This window comes from Chenopodium album, chromosome 17, assembly GCF_948465745.1.
Source record: "Chenopodium album chromosome 17, dcCheAlbu1.1, whole genome shotgun sequence".
Lineage (NCBI taxonomy): Eukaryota > Viridiplantae > Streptophyta > Magnoliopsida > Caryophyllales > Amaranthaceae > Chenopodium > Chenopodium album.
The window spans coordinates 28,354,891-28,375,269 of record NC_137850.1 but is presented as its reverse complement, the minus strand read 5'-3'; the positions used below and the strand labels follow the sequence as shown (position 1 = coordinate 28,375,269).

Here is a 20,379-nt window from a genome sequence, read left to right as displayed (position 1 = left end):
AGGATAAAAGGTGGTGAGTGGAGGAGGAAAGTAAAGTCAAAGTCAAAGATCGTAAAAGGAGTAGAGCAGTGAACCAGTGAAGTTGAAGTGGGTGACTTAAATTTTGTTGAAATTACAAAAATACCCCCATGTGCACCTTCCTTATGGTACGCCCGGGTGTATAACAGGAGCTGACGAGTTACACCTAAAAAAAAAAAAAATCTGTGAAATCTAAAACCCTGAATTGGGGCTTTAAGAATTAAGATCCCACACAAGCAAAATCCTTGAAATCTCCATTCCTCCATTTTTAAGCTGACGCTTGACAGCTGAGGAGGAGGAACATCTTACAACAATGGTTAGAGGACCACTTCTCCGCTCCTTATTCACCGCCGCCAGAAAGTCCACCACCTCCACCACCACCACCAAACCCTACTTAAACTCTCGCATCTTTCCTCACCTTCGCCCTTACTCCACCGCCACAGCCGCCAACGCCGCAGCCGGTAACATCAACCCGTCTTTAGATCCCTCGCGCCTTCGTAATGTTGCGGTTATTGCGCACGTTGACCATGGCAAAACTACACTTATGGATCGGCTTCTCCGTCAGTGCGGCGCCGATATCCCTCATGAACGTGCCATGGATTCTATATCGCTTGAGCGTGAGCGCGGTATTACTATTTCCTCCAAGGTTTGCCTGCCCCTTCCTTTGTTGCTTTTGGTTGATTGATTTTGTAACTTTTAGAAATTAACGGGTTGAGTACTGTTTGAATTTTGTAGTTTAAATTCTAATTATACTTTATTGAGGTAGTATTAGTTTGTTCAGATTGTATTACTAAGAGCAATTCGTAATCTTACTTTAAGTTGGGTGTGAGTCTTTTTTAAAGACTTGTTCTGCTTCTTGTAATTGTTCTTGAAAAGGGGATTAATTATATGGGGGCATTGAACTATGGACCATACTAATGATCAAGTACTAGCCTTTTAATTGCTTAGAATAAACCGAGGGTCTTTGAAAGGTCAAGTGATAGAATTTGAAATGTAGGATGTTTGCTTGGCTTGTGCTAAATTAGTAGAAACTGAGACAAGCAGTTCATGAGCATTTAAAGGCAAGTAGTTGCACATACAAGTTTCCATGAACATGCAAAACTAACAAGATGGTTGCTTGAGTACGCGTGTAAGTTTTTCATGAATGTTAAAAGAGAAGACTTGTATTAACAATATTGTCCATCAATCCATGAGGGTGCTTCTTTGTTCTCTTTATTCTTTGTGATTAGTTTTATCTTTGTGATTATTCAATCTTAATTTTACTCGGGGCTTGTTTGCCTCTTGGTTGGTTTTGGACTAGTTGTTGACAGTTTTATTTTATTTTAATTTTTTTATTTGTTTAAAAACATGTCTAGGAAAATAGGATGTTAAATGATATTAGGAATTTGTGTAATTAGAAGCCAAAAGCTACTAGCTAATCCAAATAGCCTTTTCATTTTAGCATAAAAAGTCATTTACCAAATACATTTGGATGTTTGACTAAATCAAAAAACCAAAAGCCAATAAAAAATGTATAATCCATTTACCAAACAAGACCTTAGCATGAGATTTAATGAAATTGCTTCAATTATTAAATCAAGTTATAATCTTTTGCTTGTATTTCTTTGATTTTTTATCTAACACAAAACTCAAAAAAAGGTGACTCCTTATAAGCTGTGAAAGTTTGTGAATTTTGAAGTTTTGGTGACTATTGCACATCAGTTAAGTTAGCTACTTTCGTGTATATTATTTTTTAGAAAAATTGAAATTAATAATATTACCTATTACTGTTTTGCTGAAAGCAATCACACCTTTTGATCATCTCAAAATAATCACACTTTTCCCCTTTATCTTCTTAAAACGGGGTCATGATTGGTTTTGTTATGTTGGTAACTGGTTGAGGAAGTTACCATGCCACGTGCCACTTTCAAATTGGTCTACTTTTTTTTATAACTAAAACCTCCTTAAACTTATAGGGCTTCCTTCCCTTTTCCCTTTCCATTCCCTTTCCATGGAAACCCCTCCTTCTACGCCTCCTTGTACCCATCACGACCCTATCACAACCACGGAACCGAACAACCACCCCTCTCCTCTCCTTCTTCCTCCTCTTCTGCCACCCCTTTCCATGATCCTTTTGTCGAAACCATGCCCCACCTCAAAGACCACATGAAAAAGGGTAAAGTTAAACCTTTTACTCTATCTTGGTGAAATTAAACGGAGAGGAACGATTTTGACAGAGTTTGGTGAAAGTAAACCATTGATTTGCGGTTTTCTATGAGGGTAAGGGTTTAGTGGGTGGTTTGGGTGAAATTGGAAAGGTTGGATGGTGGTTTTGTGGTGGTGGAAGGGTGGTTCCATGGTGGGTTGGGTACAATTTTAATGTGGGAGGGTGGTGTTGGTGGCAGTGAGGTGGGTTGGGTTCCTCGTGGTGTGCCAGTTATGATGGCTATGGAGTGTGGTTGCACCAGTGGTGATGGTGGTGGGTGAGGAATTGACGATGCTATTGTTGATGAGTGTTGCTTTGTGGTGATGGTAAGTAATGCACTGTTTTTGAAGGTGGTGGTAAGAGGAAAGGGGAAGGGGCAGTGGTGGATGGTGGTAGGAGAAGGGGTGGGGAGGTAGGTGGTGATTATGATGGGTGAGGGTGAAAGAAGTGGGGTTATTGGGTGGTGGACCGGTGGGAGTGCATTTATAAGGGTTTTGGGTGTTCTAAGGTGACGACGGTGGGGGCAGTGGCGATGGTGGTAGTGAGGTGGTGGTTGCAGTGAGGAGAGATGGTTGTGAGGGTGGTGATCAAAGGATAGGTTTATAAATAAAATGAGTTTAAATTGTAAAACAGGTTGTAGGTAAAAAGAATCATTTTCAGAAGATGAAGGGTAGAAGTGGGATTATTTTGAGATAACGTTAAGGTGGGATTGTTTTCGGCAGATTAGTTAAAGGTGGGATTGTTAGTTTCAATTTTTCCTATTTTTTTTATTTTTTTTTACTTAACTCCTCATTTAATTTAATTATTAATACATCTCCTACATAGTCTTTTATCCATTGATGCAACTAATACTAAATTATCATAATCTTTTTTACTTTTCTTGCTCTATTTTCTACTATGTGTTTCGTTTTTAATACACATTTGGTTACATTTCATTGTTGTTTTGCATTTGTAACCTTTTTGTGGAGTTGGGCTTCCTTGACTGAGATACTATATTTCATATAATGAAACTTTATTTACTTGCTTTTGGGTCTCTATTCATGCAACCATTTTTTTCACTCTTGTTTTTGTTATAAGCTGGTAAACTTCAGTTATCTATCATGACTATTAACACCTTTTTTTGTCATAAATTGATCATTGATCTGTAACAGTAAAATTTTAATACACCTTTAGTATGAGATGTAGTATTCTTAAATTAGGTAAAGTGAAGTTTTCCAATAACTATTTTTCCTTGCCAATTATTTGCCCTAATGTCTTTGGATATTTAGTAAACAACAATGAAACTTTAGGGATTCAGACTTGGTGCCTCAGGCACCCATATGGTTTCAATATTCATATATACACCAAGTATCCCCCCTAACCCCAAGCTCCCCCACGCAATTAACTAACTCTTCACTCTCATCTTCCTTTTCTAGTAGCAGGGGATGGGTTAGAGGCAAGCAGAAAGGATAGTTTGTGGCAGAGGAGAGAGATGTGGTTAAAAGTTTAATGGAAAATGAGGAAAGAGAGTGGCTGTAATTGTAGGGGTACTACATACCCGGTGTACTTTTGAAATCATAAGGATACATGGGTACCTCTTATAAAGTACAAGGCACCTAATGAAAGCCCCTAAAAGTAAAATTGTAGGTAATTTTGTGTCTTTGGAGCTGTTTCTTCTTAGAAGTGTGTGGATCTAGTTACATTTACAATTCCCATGATTTCGTAACCATTTTATTATTGACATTGCATCACATAACTGATGTATAGGATTAAGGTTTTCAGCAATTTGTTTAATACATAAAAAGTAGATACTTCACTCAAGGTTTGATTAGTTGTCCATTCACTTGGTATGTTTGGGAAATTAGACCATTCACTTGGTATGTTGGGAAATTGGAATGGGTGCTATAGTGATGCACTGCTTTTATCTCTCTGTTAATTTGGTAATTTGGTTACATCTGGATAATATCTTTCTTTATTTTATTTAATTACTTTTTTTTTTTGGGCAATGTAGGTTACATGTGTTTCATGGAAAGATAAGGAATTAAACATGGTTGATACTCCTGGACATGCAGACTTTGGCGGGGAGGTATGTTAGTGATATTCTTTCAATACAAGAAGTAAAATTTGTTATATTTTGTTTTTTTTGGTTTTTATTTTATTGAGAATCGTGTTAATGTGGTACTCCCTCCAATTTTTTATTTTTTATTTTTTTTTAAATGCAACTCTTTCATAAATAGGTCATCAATTAGTGCAACAACTCTATGGTAGAAATCCTTTATTATCTCTCTCCTATCATAGTCTCCACTCTTACTTTTATTTTATTTCCTTCCTCTCACATCATTTACTTTAAAAAAAAACTTCGTCTGCTTTCTCTCTACAATAAATTTAAAATCCCTTACAAACCTTACTCGCATAATATTCCAAAAAAATTTATTCAAATGCCTAAAACTATGTGATAGTTAGGGGTGTTTGGTTCACAAAATTTAGGTATGACTGTATGAGGTATAAGTTTAGAATGGTTTAAACCTACACATTATTTTTGTTTTATGACTTTAAGAGTTTCAAACCCATACCTCAAACCCCCAAGGTATAGGGTTTAGAAACATAGGGGGAAATTCATTCCATAATAAACCAAACCCGTGGTATTAATAATCAAGTTTCAAACCCATACCACTATGGTTTCATTCCTGATTCCAACCCCATACCAATTTGCAAACCAAACGACCGCTTAAATGTTGCACTTAAAAAAAAAAGGGAGTACAGAGTACTATTTGATCATTAAATCTAGGATGAAGGAAGCAGAATTTGAATTTACTTTACTTTTTATTTCTTAATTTTTTTCTTTAGTATTTAGGGTTAATTTTTGACGTCTCAACAACTTAAGTCTAACTGTCTTGCCCCATACATGCTCAAGCATATACAAAGTTAACGACGGAAGGTATATACAAGTCTTTGTTGTGCAATATGTCCGAATTATCTATAGTTTGAAGAAGATTTTCTTGAGCTATGTTGGTCTCTTTGTTTTAGCTAGTATAAGCGTCAATAAAGAGGTTTTATATTCCTTGTGGGTGGTGGGGGAACTTTGGGGGGAGGAGGGGGGTCATTTATTTTTTCTTAGAATGCTTTAATATTAACTTCTTCAAAGCTCACCTAATGGCTTAATTTTGGTGCTGGGTCTGATATTTGTGAGAGAGAAAAAAGAAAGTTGCTATTTATCAATAACCCGTCACTAAATTTAAGGAATCTTTAAGAATATTACTGGTAAAGGCACTCATTTGGAACAGGGAAGATAACCCAAAAGATTGATATTAAGAGATGAACATGTAAGCTTTAAAGCAATCTTTTGTTGTAGCAATGTAGCGTTAAAGATGGATTAATGTCAATTCAAAAAAAAAAAAAGATGGATTAATGTTGCTATTTATCAATAAGCCACCACTAAGTTTAAGGAGTCTGGAGTTTTTGAGAATATTAAAGGTAAAGCCACTCATTTAGATCGGGGAAGAGAGCCAAAAGATTGATATCGAGAGATTAACATGTATGCTTTAAAGCAAGTCTTTGTTGTAGCTTTAAAGATGGAATACACTTGATCAAGATTTTAAACTTACCTAGGGAAATGAGATAGAGATCTAAAAATCCTTTGGTCTGAAGACTTTGCTGGTGAAGGTTTTCGTGTACTGTGAGAGCCGATGAGGAATATACTATTGGTTAATTGTAAACTAGTGGTATTACCTTTTTTATTTTTATTTTTTTTATTTATTAAATATGCATTTTCTTAGTTACTCTGTGTTGTTAGCAAGATTGTAAGCTTGTAAGAATACCTCCAACTTGTGCCCTTTGTATCGTGCTAATATTTCTTTTCCTTAAAGTTGACAATGGGCATTTATCAACTTTGTATAACATTAGACGAGTTGAATTTCATAGATCCTCATTAACAGAATTGATAGGGTTGCTAGTTAATTTGCCAAATGAGAAAAGCTCCTTTGAAATGGTATAGGTAATTCACATAGAAAACTTATGTAAGTATTTTGTGCTAAATGTACCAGATTTACCATAGGTTGCATCATGCGAATTCGTTTTATTACGCATCATGAAATATTGATCCCCCCCCCCCTCTAATTGGAGACTTTAAGTGATATGGTATGCCTTTTGTTTACTTTTTTTACCCCCTTAATTAAAGTTTAATTGTATTTGGACGATGGATTTTATATGCAGTTAAAATTTAAATACATGGAACAAAGTGGGTATATCTTATCTACATAAGGATCTCAGTATCTCACCAACCTTTAATTATCAAATATCATGCTTGACATCACTTCTTTATGTGTTTTTTTTCCCTTAGCCATACATTTTGTATAATGTATATAATTACGAACAACTTATATAATCCCTTTTTGGTGGATAGGTTGAGCGAGTTGTTGGCATGGTTGAAGGTGCAATTTTAGTTGTAGATGCTGGTGAGGGACCACTTGCTCAAACAAAGTTTGTTTTGGCAAAGGCGTTGAAATATGGGTTGCGTCCTATACTACTATTGAACAAGGTGGATAAACCTTCAGGTGAGTATTGTAAAAAAATTTCTCATGGATTGAGGGGTATCATATATTTTCTCTTTATAGTATGATAAGCCAAGATGGGAGGGCTCACTATAATATTAGAAAATTAATAAAGGTTCCTCCTCCTGAAGAAATAATATTAAAGTTGGTTATAAGTTACTATAGGGCTTGGTGACTTGGGTTTGAATTCGAGAGTCGACATAAAATATTCTAAAGTGAAGTACCCAAAGGCTATCAAAAATTCAAACATGAAGTTGGAGACATGGGTGACAATAACATTATCAAAGCTTTAATCCCAATGATGGGTAGCTACATGAACCACCAATGATCATGAGCTATAATCTTCACCCTTCATTCCCCTCTTTGGAGTGTTATGTGCTCCTATAAACCAATTTGCCTAATGCACATGTTTTAAGGATGATGAATATGAAAATAAGATAGTGGGGTTTGGTAGATTAAAGGTGAATGTAAAAAACAAGACAGTGAAGTTTGACTGATAAAAGTTGGATAAGAAAAATACGAAAGTAGTTTGATTGGTTAAAATTGAATAAAGATATAGATGATGATGAAATAAGACTTATTTCGAGACAAAGTTTTAGGTAAAATGTGGCTTAGAGGGATAATCATACATAACTCTTTCCGTTCATGTCATTTTAGGTCTCTCTTGACTTCAAGACTCATGATCTCACTAATATTATTTTCTTACCGACTCTTCTTCCTATCTTAGTTTCAAGTACCCAAATCAGTGTAATTGATTCCTCCTTATTTACTTTCAACATTTGCAACTCCCAACTTTTCTCCTGTATAGTCATTTCTTATTCTATCCTTTAGATGTTCCCACACTTTAGATGTTTCCACACATCGCATCTTTGCTAGTCCCAAGCACAACTTTAATTGCACTCCTTTGATACCAAAGGTATGCTGTTGTCACACAGTATCCCTGTTGTAGTTCTCCATTTGCTCCACTCGTAATTGATTTCATGGTTCACAATCTTCACATCATGTTTCATATCTCCATGTACTACGTTTTACCGTGACTATTCTAAACCTTCTCCATTTCTCTAATTTAGCATTTTTCCGTACGTTCTTGTCTATCAGTAGTTCAAATGTCGTCATGTAAAAAGCATACACCATGGTTTCATTTTGGATAGACTATTATTTCATAGACTTTGTTGTTTTGTCCGAAATTGCTGTAATGTAAAAGAAACTAAAAGAGGCTTAATGTTGACGTGTGACAATTTAAAAATCCTTTGTTGTCAAATGTCGTCACATTTGTTTGCACATATTGGTACATATCCTTAATTAATTCAACATAATTTTTAGTAGTGCTTTTCTTAGCCACTTCCCACTAATGTACTTTTCTTGGCACCAATGCACCATATAAAGATTCTTGCTCCAAATCCTTCTTTCTTGCCTAGTGCTCCATAAATTACCTTATCAAATACTTCCACTAATGTACTTCTCTTGGCACCATATAAATAATCTTGCTCCAAATCCTTCTTTCGTGCCTAGTACTCTATCATTTGCCTTAAATTGGTTTTTTGAAATACTAGTACATTTCCTTGATTAATGCTTTATTACTCTCTCCCACAATTTCATAGTATGACTCATAAGCTTTTCTTTGTTATTACTAATCAATACCAAGGTTCTTTTTCTCCAATTTTTTGGGATCCAGTTTGCCCTTCAAAATTTAATAAGCTCATTAACTATCTCGTGCCAACTTTTTCAAAACACCTCCGAACCTTAATAGGAATATCTTATAGACAAATTGCTTTCCTTGGTTTAATTCTCTAGTATTGCCTTCGCTACCTCCACTTTCTGATACTTATAATCCTAATTAATTCTTCCCATTTATAGAGATGTCCCATGTGACACCCCCTTGACATCCATTGAACAACTAACTGAAAATCCCATCCTCCTCTTCTTGATGTCTTCTTCCTGGACCAAAATCCTTTGATCATAATGTGTAAACACTCCACCATGTAATGGTCCTTGTTCATCGGGTGTCTTCTTTTTTCCATCCTATGAATAAACTTTTTCCCCTCATTTGAATCCAATTTGGTATAAACCTTTCCATTCCATTTCCTTTGTGAAGCACCGCCTCTTTTTCCTTAACTTTAGCATCCTTTTATTTTGCAATGTTTACACATTCCTACAATTACCCAAGGCCAAATATCATTCTCTCTTTTTTTTCTTGATTGGTGCTTTTCGCTATGTTAATTGGACACGGCTAAAATCGTGAAGTGTCCGTGTCGACAAGACATGACACGGACACGTGTCCGACCCTTCACTGTGAATTCGGACACTTCCATTAAGAGTGGAGAGGAAAAAAGAAGAGAAATATGAAAGAAAAACACATCTTGTTCGAAGACCACCATTGATAAAGGGAAGAAGATTGCCATTTATTAGGATAATTTATCGAGGAAAGGATTAAGATAAAAAAAATTGGAGTGGACGTAATGAAAAACTTAAAGCTTTTGTAATGTATTATTTATTTATATAAATTTAAGTGACGTATTGCCATGTCCCCGTAGCTGTGTCCTAGGGAGTCCCCGTGTCCTAAAATTTTGGAACTTGCCGGATCGGACACTTGAACATGAGTCCGTGTCCAACACTCGTTCCCGAGTCCATGTAACATAGTTTTTACGTCCATATTCCACCATGATTTATTCCTGCACATATAACTGTCAATTCAGGTCATATTTGGATCAGGTCAATATAGTTTCCAGGTCTGTTGGGTTTGGGGCTTATGGCTGGTAAACTTAAATTTGAGTCAGGTCTGTTCATAATTATTACATCAGTATCAGATAGGGTCATTCTACGGGGTCTAGTTTGGCTGGGATCAATAAGTCAGGTCAACTTTGAATCCAATCATATCATTGTCAGGTCAAATTTGTAGCAATATGTTGTTAGAACCAAAATTAAAACCAATATTAATAATATGTACTGATAATATTATTAACAATGTAAACAAGTTAAAGGTCAACTACTAAAGGTTAAATTTAGTTTCACTTTATCGTTGGCTTTTGCTCTTATATTAGTTTCGAGTTAGGTCAATGACGAGTCACTGAGTCAGGTTAACAATGGGTCAGATATCGTTGGGTTACTGTTTATTATGGATGAGGTCATTAACAAGTGTGCCATGTTAAAATTGGTTTGAGTGAAATTGGTTGATTGATATCATACCGGGTTTGGTTTGGGTTATAAGCCTCCATTGTTTGGGTACGTGTCAGATATAGGTCTTTGCTGGTTGGGTCAGATTTTGACAACTCCACCTGCACCATTGATTTCTCCTTTAATTCTCCTACACCTCCTTGTCAACTCTAGATTATCTAGAAACAACTCATCTTTGCCTAAGCCAAGTTGGGATCCATCTCTCTGTTTGGCTTCATTTACTACTTGAAGACATATGAATATATGATTATATGTACGATTTATGATTTTTTTTTTCCTAAAAGAAATACTAATAATACTTGGTGACAAGCAAAATTATCTTTAATTATTATATATATATATATATATATATATATATATATATATATATATATATATATATATATATATATATATATATATATATATATATATATATATATATATATATATATATATATATATATATATAAAGGATAGAGAGGAGAAAAGAAAAGCCCTATTGCTTTGATTGTTGTTCATGTGGATCTCAACTCCAAATTTAGATCTAGGGTTAGGAAGTGTAGAGTCCATATACTCCCTTTCAGGGTTGACCCATATTTTGTGTCTGCACTTTGGTCAGGTTGTATCAACACGGGTATGGCTGGGTCAAATGGTAAGACCTAGCATCAAAACTACTTGATATATACCAGAAAGCTCAGGACATGGGCCTCATATTTATATTGATTGGACAAGATTGGGCTATTAATCTTGACTCAGGGGGCAGATGACTTCTTATTGTCCATACTTTATATAGGTGTAGCTAGCTATTTGCTATATGTGTAGCTTGTTTAACTTATTAGTTTTGTTTGTATTTTAATTGAGGGGTTCTGTTCAGTACTAGACTTTTCATATAAGTGTGTTTTTATTTTCATTTGTATATGTGAAGCATTCAGTGGTCATTTGTTAATCTTTGTGCTTAAATGATGCTTATGCAGTATCTGAAGAGAGATGTAGTGAAGTGGAAAGCCTGGTGTTTGATCTATTTGCAAATCTTGGTGCTACAGGTTTGTAATCTAAATGAGAATGGCTGCTTGATGAATGCTACTTTATTTATGATTTATGCCATCTCTGCAAATTAATAGTGCATGACATAATTTTTAATGCTCTTGTAGAGGAACAGTTGGATTTTCCTGTTCTCTATGCTTCTGCAAAAGAAGGATGGGCATCATCAGAGTACACCAAGAGCCCCGCTGAAGAAGCTAAGAATATGTCGGATTTGCTTGATACCATAGTCAGACATGTTACTCCACCAGCAGCGAATCTTGATGCTCCTTTCCAGATGCTGGTTTGTATTTGAATATGCATTACTAGAAACTTTCTTGGATTGTGATTTGTGCATGTGCATCTCATGTATTCAGAGAGAGAGGGAGGGAGGGAGGGCCTAGTGGATTGAAGAAGAAAGAAGGGTTAAACTACCTCTTTTTTTCAATGCTGCAATTTTAATCTTATCTTAATTTAAGAAAACCTAAAAGGCTATAGAACAAGGAAATGAAAATTTGAAAAGAAGAAAATCAACATTAAAAGTCTTCTAAAAGTGAGTGCTCATAAAGCTTCCAAGCCACCATTGTCAGGGCCGTAGTCCTTTGGGATGGATTGTTATTTGTGTACTTGATGCACTATCATTTAGTTTATTTGTTTGGTGTTAGCTTTAAACCTTGAAAAAAGATTTTTATACATTCATTTTAGGTCTCCATGATGGAAAAAGACTCCTTTGTTGGAAGAATATTGACTGGTCGCATCTCTTCTGGTGTACTTCGTGTTGGTGACAAAGTGCATGGACTGCGTGCCACTGATACAGGAGTTCAAAAGATTGAGGAAGGAAAGGTCAGTTCCTAGATCTGTCAGGCCTTTAAGATTTTGGCCTTTTTTTTTTTTTTTTTTTTTTTTTTTTTTTTTTTTTTTTTTGCATACCACATTCACTAATGTCCTCGTCGCCTTATTTTTGGTGAATATGTTCTAATCAAGAAATAAAAACTACTTATCTTACTGGTGCCTATAATTATGTTATTGTGATTTAGTGCATGTTACTAAGGGCCTGTACTGTAAACAACTGAACTGATTGGAGCTGAATTGAATTGAATTGAAGTGAACTGAATAGAGCTGAAATGAATTGTTTATGAGAGAAGGATATTTGGAACTGAACCGAAATGAACTGAACTAAAATTAAGCTGAAGAGAACATGCCCTAAGTCCTGTAATAATAATTAAGCTACAGGATACAAGATGAAAAAATCCTTCATTGGTTAATTAACTTCAGTTCACTATAAAGGCAAAGATTTCTAACCAAGTATGTTGGTCTATACACTTCTAATACTTGACAACCAAAAATTTGACACTTAAAAGTAGTTCAAACAAAATAAGCTTTATGCTTTTCAAAATATTTCTAATTCTGTCAATTAGATTGGATATACGGTTCATTAGTAATTTAGTTTAACATGGGTTCAATGTTTTTTTGTAGGTTGTCAAATTGATTAAAAAGAAGGGTACTAGCATGTTTTCTGTTGACAGTGCTGGAGCTGGTGATATTATTTGTATGGCAGGTTTGGCAACTCCTTCAATAGGGCATACTGTTGCTAATACAGAGGTCTGTTAGTTTCTGTTGTTTTGTTCATAATAAAGTTTTTTCATACTATTCCTCAGTTTTCTCACGCTTGACAATTATGTTCTTGGTCAATCTCTTGTGTGTTATAGACTAGGAAAATCAGACTGTAATACAAATTTTATAGAAGATGGGTTAAGGTGAAAGCTTGTATATTTGATTGATATTCAAAGATAACTGTTACAAAGAATATAGCTTGAAGCAATAACTCTCCAAAAGTGGCTTGAGGCTACAACTCTCACTTCATAGCATTCGCACAAGTCACATGGACAACTATTGTTTTATTGCTAAGCTTATATATGAAGCATCACCAATACAAAACTACCCTTATGTTAAGTTAATATGTCTTGCTCTGCTGCTGCAACAATCAGTCCCAAGATCCTCCCCTCATAGTGCTCTATTGATTAGTTTTGTCCTCTTCGGGTGAGATGTTCTGCCCCCCACCCCCCCCCCCCCCCCCCACCATTGGCTGCTGCTGATTGCCTTGTTTCCTGTCCATTTGTGACTGTTTCCTCCTCCTAACAGACCCGGATAGTTGGCTGTGGTGCTGGGCCAGCTCGATACATTACATAGTGTTGAGCATTTCTTTCATTATTTGCTACACCTAAAACAAATAATTCTGGTTGATTTCTAGGTTTTTACTGTTGATCTGTTAATTGTTTAAGTTTTATGTAAACCATGTATTGCTTGATTGGATACGTATCATATTCAGTGTGCCTGTTCCGAAAATTACCTGAGTGATATTTATAGATGGTAGCTTCTATCTATTATCTTACTGTTAATCAACATTAGTGATTGTGTCTTTTGACATACAATTTCATTTTATTCATTTTGTTGTGCACATAGATCCAAGATCCTACTATAGCTTGGCATTATATTAGGGGATAATGATTGAGTATTGGTGAGATTTTTAATTTCGACCTCTAGTCTTTAAAGCTATATGACATTTAGAATTGGTTTCAATGAATAAGGGACTAGATCAAGAAATTTTGAAAATCAGAAGGCTATGCTTGGGACATTTAATGCCTATATTTTGGGACAATCTAAAATAGATTGAACGCACTGCTATTGGGAATGCTCTTGTCCAACCTTTTCTGTTTGGTTGTCATGGCTGAAAAGTAATAAGAATTGTCACAGGAAGGCTATATACTAAGGGGTCAATGGCTAGATGATAAGCATTAGATGCCATTTCTAGATAGATTCTAGTGAACCGCAGGGCCATTACTGGATGGTGGACACTTGTTTATACCATCTTAAGGGTTTTCACCCTGTTTTAAAAAGCAGCAAGACATCCCAATATACTATTTTATCACAATGTAATTGGGTTCAGTTGGGCCCAAAAAGATTTGAATTTGCTTTAGATGTGTTAAAGATTAATGGGTTAAAGACAACACTAGAAACATGTAAAGAAATAAGGGTAAATCAAACCTAGAATATTGAAGGTGCAATATTCACATTACAGCCTTTTAGCTCAACTGGACAACAGTTGTTATAGCAATGGAATTTAAGTTGGGAAGAGTTTATTCTAAATATATGTTAGTTGAAATTCCTGATGGACATAGGATGGTTATTGTAGGCTGAGGTGGGAAAGAAACAGGATATAGTGTTAACACCAATGAAGGCAGTTAAATTTGTTGACAAGGCAAGTGTTCTTTGCTTTTCTCCAGATGGCCTCAAAGTGAAAGCAATTGAAATGTTCTGCATCAATTCTCAAATTTAGTGAACTTGAAAAATTGTATATGAAGAAGGCCCTATTAGAAGGGATACTCTTGACTTGGAAAATTAGAAACTTCCAAAACATAAGCTAGAAATATTTACAATGTCTTGTCAACTCTTAAAAGAAGGGGAAAGCTGTGGCTGTTATACTGTTTGTCATTTGACTGCCTTGGAGTTGCTCTTCTAGAATGAAGTGGAACTTTAGTGGTGCTCAGTATTTAAGTACTTTCCTCCACCTTGGTCAATGTTGCAACACTTGCTGTAAGTAGCAAAAGTTTCTCCACAGTAAGAGGCAGTTGCATTTCCTCCACCAACAGAAGTAGCCGGATTTCCTCCACCATCTGCAATTCTGTCACTGTCGGATTTAGCTGGAAATCAATGATGAAATTAGCCACAAGGCTACGAGCTCTCTCAATGCTTTTGTTCCCTAATTTACGTGTATGGTTTGCTAGTTCATTTCCTATCATATCCTTCAGATGTGATATTTCATTAATTGCCTTTGGTTACTTAAATGCTTCAACATATTTTGTTTTTTATTCCATTGTTGAGAACTTTTAATTTCGTTAGTTATAATGGGAGAAATTATTCTATACTAACAGTTTTTTCCAATGTATAGATCCTTGTTATATTTATATTAATTTGTACATTATAAGTAGCTAATCTATTATTAATACTCTTGCTTTGTTAATTTATCAGTCATTGTGTGCTGCTGTTTGTTTATTAGGGATTACCATGGCATCCAAATGACAGAAAGACCAAAAGAGATAAAGAATTTATGGAAATAGGATTTATAAATAGTCTTGTTGTATGCTCCGCTGCCTGAAAGAGTGTGAGCTGTTATTTGTGATTTACCGTTTTTGGGGGTGGGCTGGTGGGGTAATTTTTTTAACAGATTTTGACAACTAATTTAAAAAATAGTTATTACACTATTAGAAGTGGTATAGTAAATGCATAGAGGCATATAACTTAGGCGTTAGTGTCGAAAGTTGCAGATTGAACCTTTTATCAAAGGCAAAGTGTGCCAATACATTCTCCTATGTCAAATGTCAAGTGCTGTCAATTTTATGGCCTAAATATGTTTTTTTTTTTACTGTTTTATAAGTTTGAAAAAGGCTTTACCCACAATCAAGTGGGGTCATTTGACCCCAGTACTTTGATAATAGATCTACCCTGGCTTTTTTTTTTTTTTTATTTATTTTATTTTTTTATTAGCTTAGTTTTTTGAGTTTCACCCTCTATTTTTTTTTGTTCTTTTCATATTTATAATTTTATTTGTGTCCATTTGTGTGTGTTACCGTTATTGATTGTAAATGAATAACAATCATGTGCTTTGAAATTTTGTAAATCATATACTGCTTTGAGTAATTTTTGTTTAAAATTTTAATATTAGGTATTGGATGCACTTCCTACTGTCGAGTTAGATCCTCCAACCATTTCAATGACTTTTGGTGTGAATGACTCTCCACTGGCTGGCAAAGATGGAACTCATGTAAGTATTTTTTTATATCATTTTGCAGTATTCAACTTGCATGTGCTCTGTTGTAACCCTTACACTAACCATATTATCTCACAAGCGTGAATTACGAATCTACTATTTTCGAAAAAATTGGATCATGTTAATTATCTGATTTTCTGTAGGTTCTATGTGAAAAATGAACACTGCTGGCCTAATTGTGTTTTTAACTACCAACTTTTGTGGTGATTTACCATTGTGCATGTCTCCTTTATTACAAGTGAATACCAGATTTAAGTTCAAAATTCATCTTTTCTCTTTGTGCTCTGGGTGGGGCAGTGTGTGTGTGTGCCGGGGGGGGGGGGGGGTTGGAGTTTATTATGTCAAACTATCATATAAGATTTTCAAATCTTCATTTTTTCCTTCTTTTAGCAAATTGGCGCGGATCAGACAAAAAACCAGGCCCCTGGTACTCACTGGTGATTGGTTGGGGTAGTGGGTAGCTCACCTTGAATAGGAGTAGGTTTATGTTAACTTAGTTTTTTTTTTTCCAAAAAAAAAAAAAATCTCAATTCTAATGGAATTCTATTTTAATGGAATATATTCGTCACTCGTAATTCTACTTTTCATTTGATGGAGTTGTATTTACCACCATAAATCGTGGAATTATCATATACTCCCTTATACAAATATACAATGCATATTTCGTTGGTGCTCCAAACTAATTTTTTGTGCTTGGTGATCTAATAGTTTGCTTGGATATTAACTCACTTACTTTTGTATTTCGTGTAGTTGACTGGTGGAAAAATTGGTGATCGGTTAATGGCCGAGGCAGAAACCAATCTTGCGATCAATGTAATCCCTACTTTATCAGAGTCATTTGAAGTACAGGGAAGGGGAGAGCTCCAACTGGGTTAGTACACGTGTTGTTCTGTGTGTTTTATTTCAATTCGTTTCTGTCTAGTAGTTGACTTTACAATTTGCTGAATGTTTCTACACAATTTGCACATCTCGAAACTACTTTTGATCCCAGTTTGTAGATCCTTTTCTAGATAAGTTTTCTAATATTTTATTCGCTATGTCTCTTGATTCTATTATTTCTTATTTGGGCCCAAACAAGCAATTCATTTTGTTGGGAGACTTGGCCAAAAAGTTTCAGCTTTCAGTTGGGTTTTTTTTTAGGCCATATTTAGAATTGCTTATCTGATCTAATTTTTATTTGATTTTATCCTTACCTAAATATGTTTGGATTATTTTTTTTCTTCTTTCAATCATCAGATTCACCACCATTTTTTATTTATTTATTTTTGTTATTGTCGCCATACTGTAAAAAAATTGTTCCTTGCACAAAATTACTTATATTAGTACTAATTAAGTAAACTACCTTAGGGTGTTCCTGGATTGGGTGGAATGAGGAGTAAAAGTTATGGGTTGGAATTATAGGCCTAGATAGAGGCTAAATTGTAACTTTTTCCTTTCCATATGAGAGTAATACATTACCCTAAACCACCCTCTCCCCTAGGGTAACAATTACCCGAGTAACACTTCAGCCTAGCCACCAGTCTCACTCTTCTCTCTTCTCCTCTACCCTTTTATATTCTCTCTTTCTTCCATGGGAATTCACGATTTTCATCTTGTAATTATTTTTGGTTTCTTTTGTCAAATTACTTTGATTTCATAGATAATAGCTTCAATAGTTTCGGAATTTCTCTTCTTTTGGTATTATGATGAATATTTGGTATGTCGTTTTGGCACTCAGAGGGGGACAAGCAATGAAGTGGTGAGTTTGGATGGAAAGGATTTGACCATGAGTGAATGTTTTAAGTACCTAGGGTCGATCATCCAGAAGAATGGTGACATTGATCAAGACGTGACCCACAGGATTAAGTCAGGGTGGCTTAAATGGAGAGCGGCCACGGGAGTGCTATGCGACCGCAGCATTCCCTTAAAGTTGAAGGGAAAATTCTACAGGACTGCCATAAGACCAGTGTTGCTCTATGGTACAGAATGTTGGGCTTCTAAGAAAGAGCATATTAAAAAGATGGAGGTTACGGAAATGCGCATGTTAAGGTGGATGTGTGGAAACACTTTAAGAGATAGAATCAGAAATGAGGTTATTCGCAAGAAAGTAGGTGTGGCGGGCATTGTAGATAAATTAAGGGAAAATCGTCTGCGTTGGTTTGGACATGTAAGACGGAGACCCGAGGGTGCACCGGTGCGAAGAGTGGAAGAGTGGGACCATGGAGGGATTAAACGAGGAAGAGGGAGACCAAAGATGACTTGGTTGGAAGGAGTGAGGAAGGATATGAAGTGCATGGATTTACGTGAGGATGAAGTTTTGGATCGTAAGGGATGGAGGAGAAAGATTTATGTTGATGACTACACGGAATAATCAAATTTGGTTCATGTTAGCCGACCCCACTTTTGGGATTAAGGCTTTGATTGATTGATTGATTGATTGATTGGTATTATGATGAAGCTTTCATTGTTAAATTTTGACTTCTCTTTCATCAGCAAATCATCTATACCTTATGGAACCATGGACTAAAGGAGATGATTTGAAAAAATCCTCCATATCAAAAGCAGAAAATATTAATTAATCTTGTAATTGTTATTTATTACTAACATACCAAACTTTCAAAATCAGGAAATATTACATCATAAACTTATTGTACCTATTTATAGTAGTGTAAATTGTTGTAATGTTAGGTCATGGAAATATGTGAGATTTGTCTTCTACTGGAGTTTTACTGACTTTTTCTATCTGTGTCTCCAATACAGGAATCTTAATAGAGAATATGAGGCGTGAAGGATTTGAGCTATCTGTCTCACCACCTAGAGTCATGTGAGTTTTTTTTTTTTTTTTTTTTTTTTTTTTTTTTTTTTTGTGAATGATGATTTAATTTCTAGAAAATGACGGTATATGTTGTAAGCTACCTATTTTGTTCTACTAGATTAATTCCCGCGTGATCAGATTTAACTGAAAAACCTATGAAAATTGTTCATAGTAGGAACATATTTCTACATTGGTCATAGGTGCTTCATTATTTTTAGATTAATCCACTTACATTACTTCATTTTTCTTAGTATATGGATCTATAATTCTATAGTAAATGAAAAGGAAATTGTGGAATGGAATGAATTTATTTCATTGGGATACTTTGAATAAAGTTACATTGGCTATCATATTGCACATGAATTCAATTCAAAGTCATGCTTTTTTAGATTTATGTAGATGGCCAATTTAATTATAATAACCCCTATATTTTAAACCATATCGAGTAACGTTTTTTGGGTGGATTGATAGTTTTGAACCATTTAGCCGTATTTTAATTAGCTAATAACTTGTCATAATTAGCTAATAACTTGTCACCAAAGAATTAAAATTTTAAAACCATTAATATACTACTTCCTCCGTTTCACTAAAATTACAACACTTGCTTATTTGAGTTGTTTCAAACTAATTGCAGCACTTCCTTTTTTGACAACTTTTACAGCTTTTCTCACCTACTTTCTTCATTCTTGATTCAATCTTTCCCTCTCCTCTTCTCTCTATCTTCCTTAAAAAATAATACTATTACTTTTAACTTTTAGCACTCTCTATCCTCTTGCATTAAATAGATTGCTCATTACAAGTGTTGCAATTTTAGTAAAACAGAGGAAGTGCAAGTGACCTTTATAAACTAGTATCAAATGTGATGATGTACAAATTAGTAGCAAATGTTGATGATAGTGTAGTGTTAAATTTGCTGCAATAGGATGGTATTAAATGAAAATAATGCAAAAGAGGTCTTTTTTCCCTGAAATTCAATGTAAATATACACTCTTGAGAATTATCATTTAATATTACTTATAATATTGTCTTTTCAATTGCTATATGTCTTGCAAGTAATGATCGAAAATAAAATTATAATATTACATTAGTCATAATGCACTTTGTGCAACTCAAATCCACATCATTGATTTGGAATGGCTTGGTAAAATGGCTCACATACCTGTGCTGACATGACCCGACATTGGCGCGGGTACAAAATCCAGGTCAGATCCTCCATTTGTTACTTAAAACACAAGTCAGACAATGCCATAAATCAAGGACAGAGAAAGAGAGGAAGGAGGGAGATAGAGAAATGTTGTCAAGGATACATCAATGGCTTTAATCATGAAGGAGGTGATTGCTAATCTTGTTTCTCAATTGTTTCCCCTCTCTCTCTCTAGAAGGAAATGGACACACTTGGGCAGGAAAATATTGCATGATTAGCTGCCACCTGTCAACATTGACCTATGTTATAGTATTAGTATCTAGATTCTTCTTTTAAACAAAGATTGACCCATCATTTATCTTGGTTTCCATAAGCTGCAACCTCACCTAAAGCATTTTCTTTTTAAATCTGCTTCTTGAAGATTTTTTTTTTTAAATCCCTAGTTTCATAAAAGGTAACTACTTCACCATTCAATATGTCAATATTTAGAACAACATTTAGATCCCCGAATTGCAGCCATGGTGAATCCTGCAACCCCAAAGCCTTCCTTGCCTATTTTCCTATGCTCAACAGTATGCCGTCTATAAACCATAGTACATTAGCTGGGCAATGTATAAAATGCTCATGAACTGATAAAGTATTTAAATCGGTTTCTGCAATCTTCATGGCTATTCATAATTATCTCACCATTTTCACTATCTACCA

At 35.0% G+C, this 20,379-nt stretch overlaps 1 protein-coding gene across 1 annotated transcript in view; it reads left to right on the top strand.

Annotated features, from left to right (window-relative positions):
* The first annotated feature begins 254 nt into the window (after window positions 1-254).
* Window positions 255-20,379, top strand: part of LOC145587741 (uncharacterized) — a 30,793-nt gene continuing 10,668 nt past the window's right edge. The window contains exons 1-10 of the mRNA XM_081644431.1: window positions 255-664; window positions 4,194-4,268; window positions 6,585-6,735; window positions 10,863-10,931; window positions 11,040-11,212; window positions 11,614-11,751; window positions 12,385-12,510; window positions 15,632-15,730; window positions 16,487-16,607; window positions 18,476-18,539. Of these exons, the coding sequence (XP_081500557.1) occupies window positions 332-664; window positions 4,194-4,268; window positions 6,585-6,735; window positions 10,863-10,931; window positions 11,040-11,212; window positions 11,614-11,751; window positions 12,385-12,510; window positions 15,632-15,730; window positions 16,487-16,607; window positions 18,476-18,539 (1,349 nt within the window). The 5' untranslated portion in view covers window positions 255-331. The remainder of the gene's footprint in view (window positions 665-4,193; window positions 4,269-6,584; window positions 6,736-10,862; window positions 10,932-11,039; window positions 11,213-11,613; window positions 11,752-12,384; window positions 12,511-15,631; window positions 15,731-16,486; window positions 16,608-18,475; window positions 18,540-20,379) is intronic.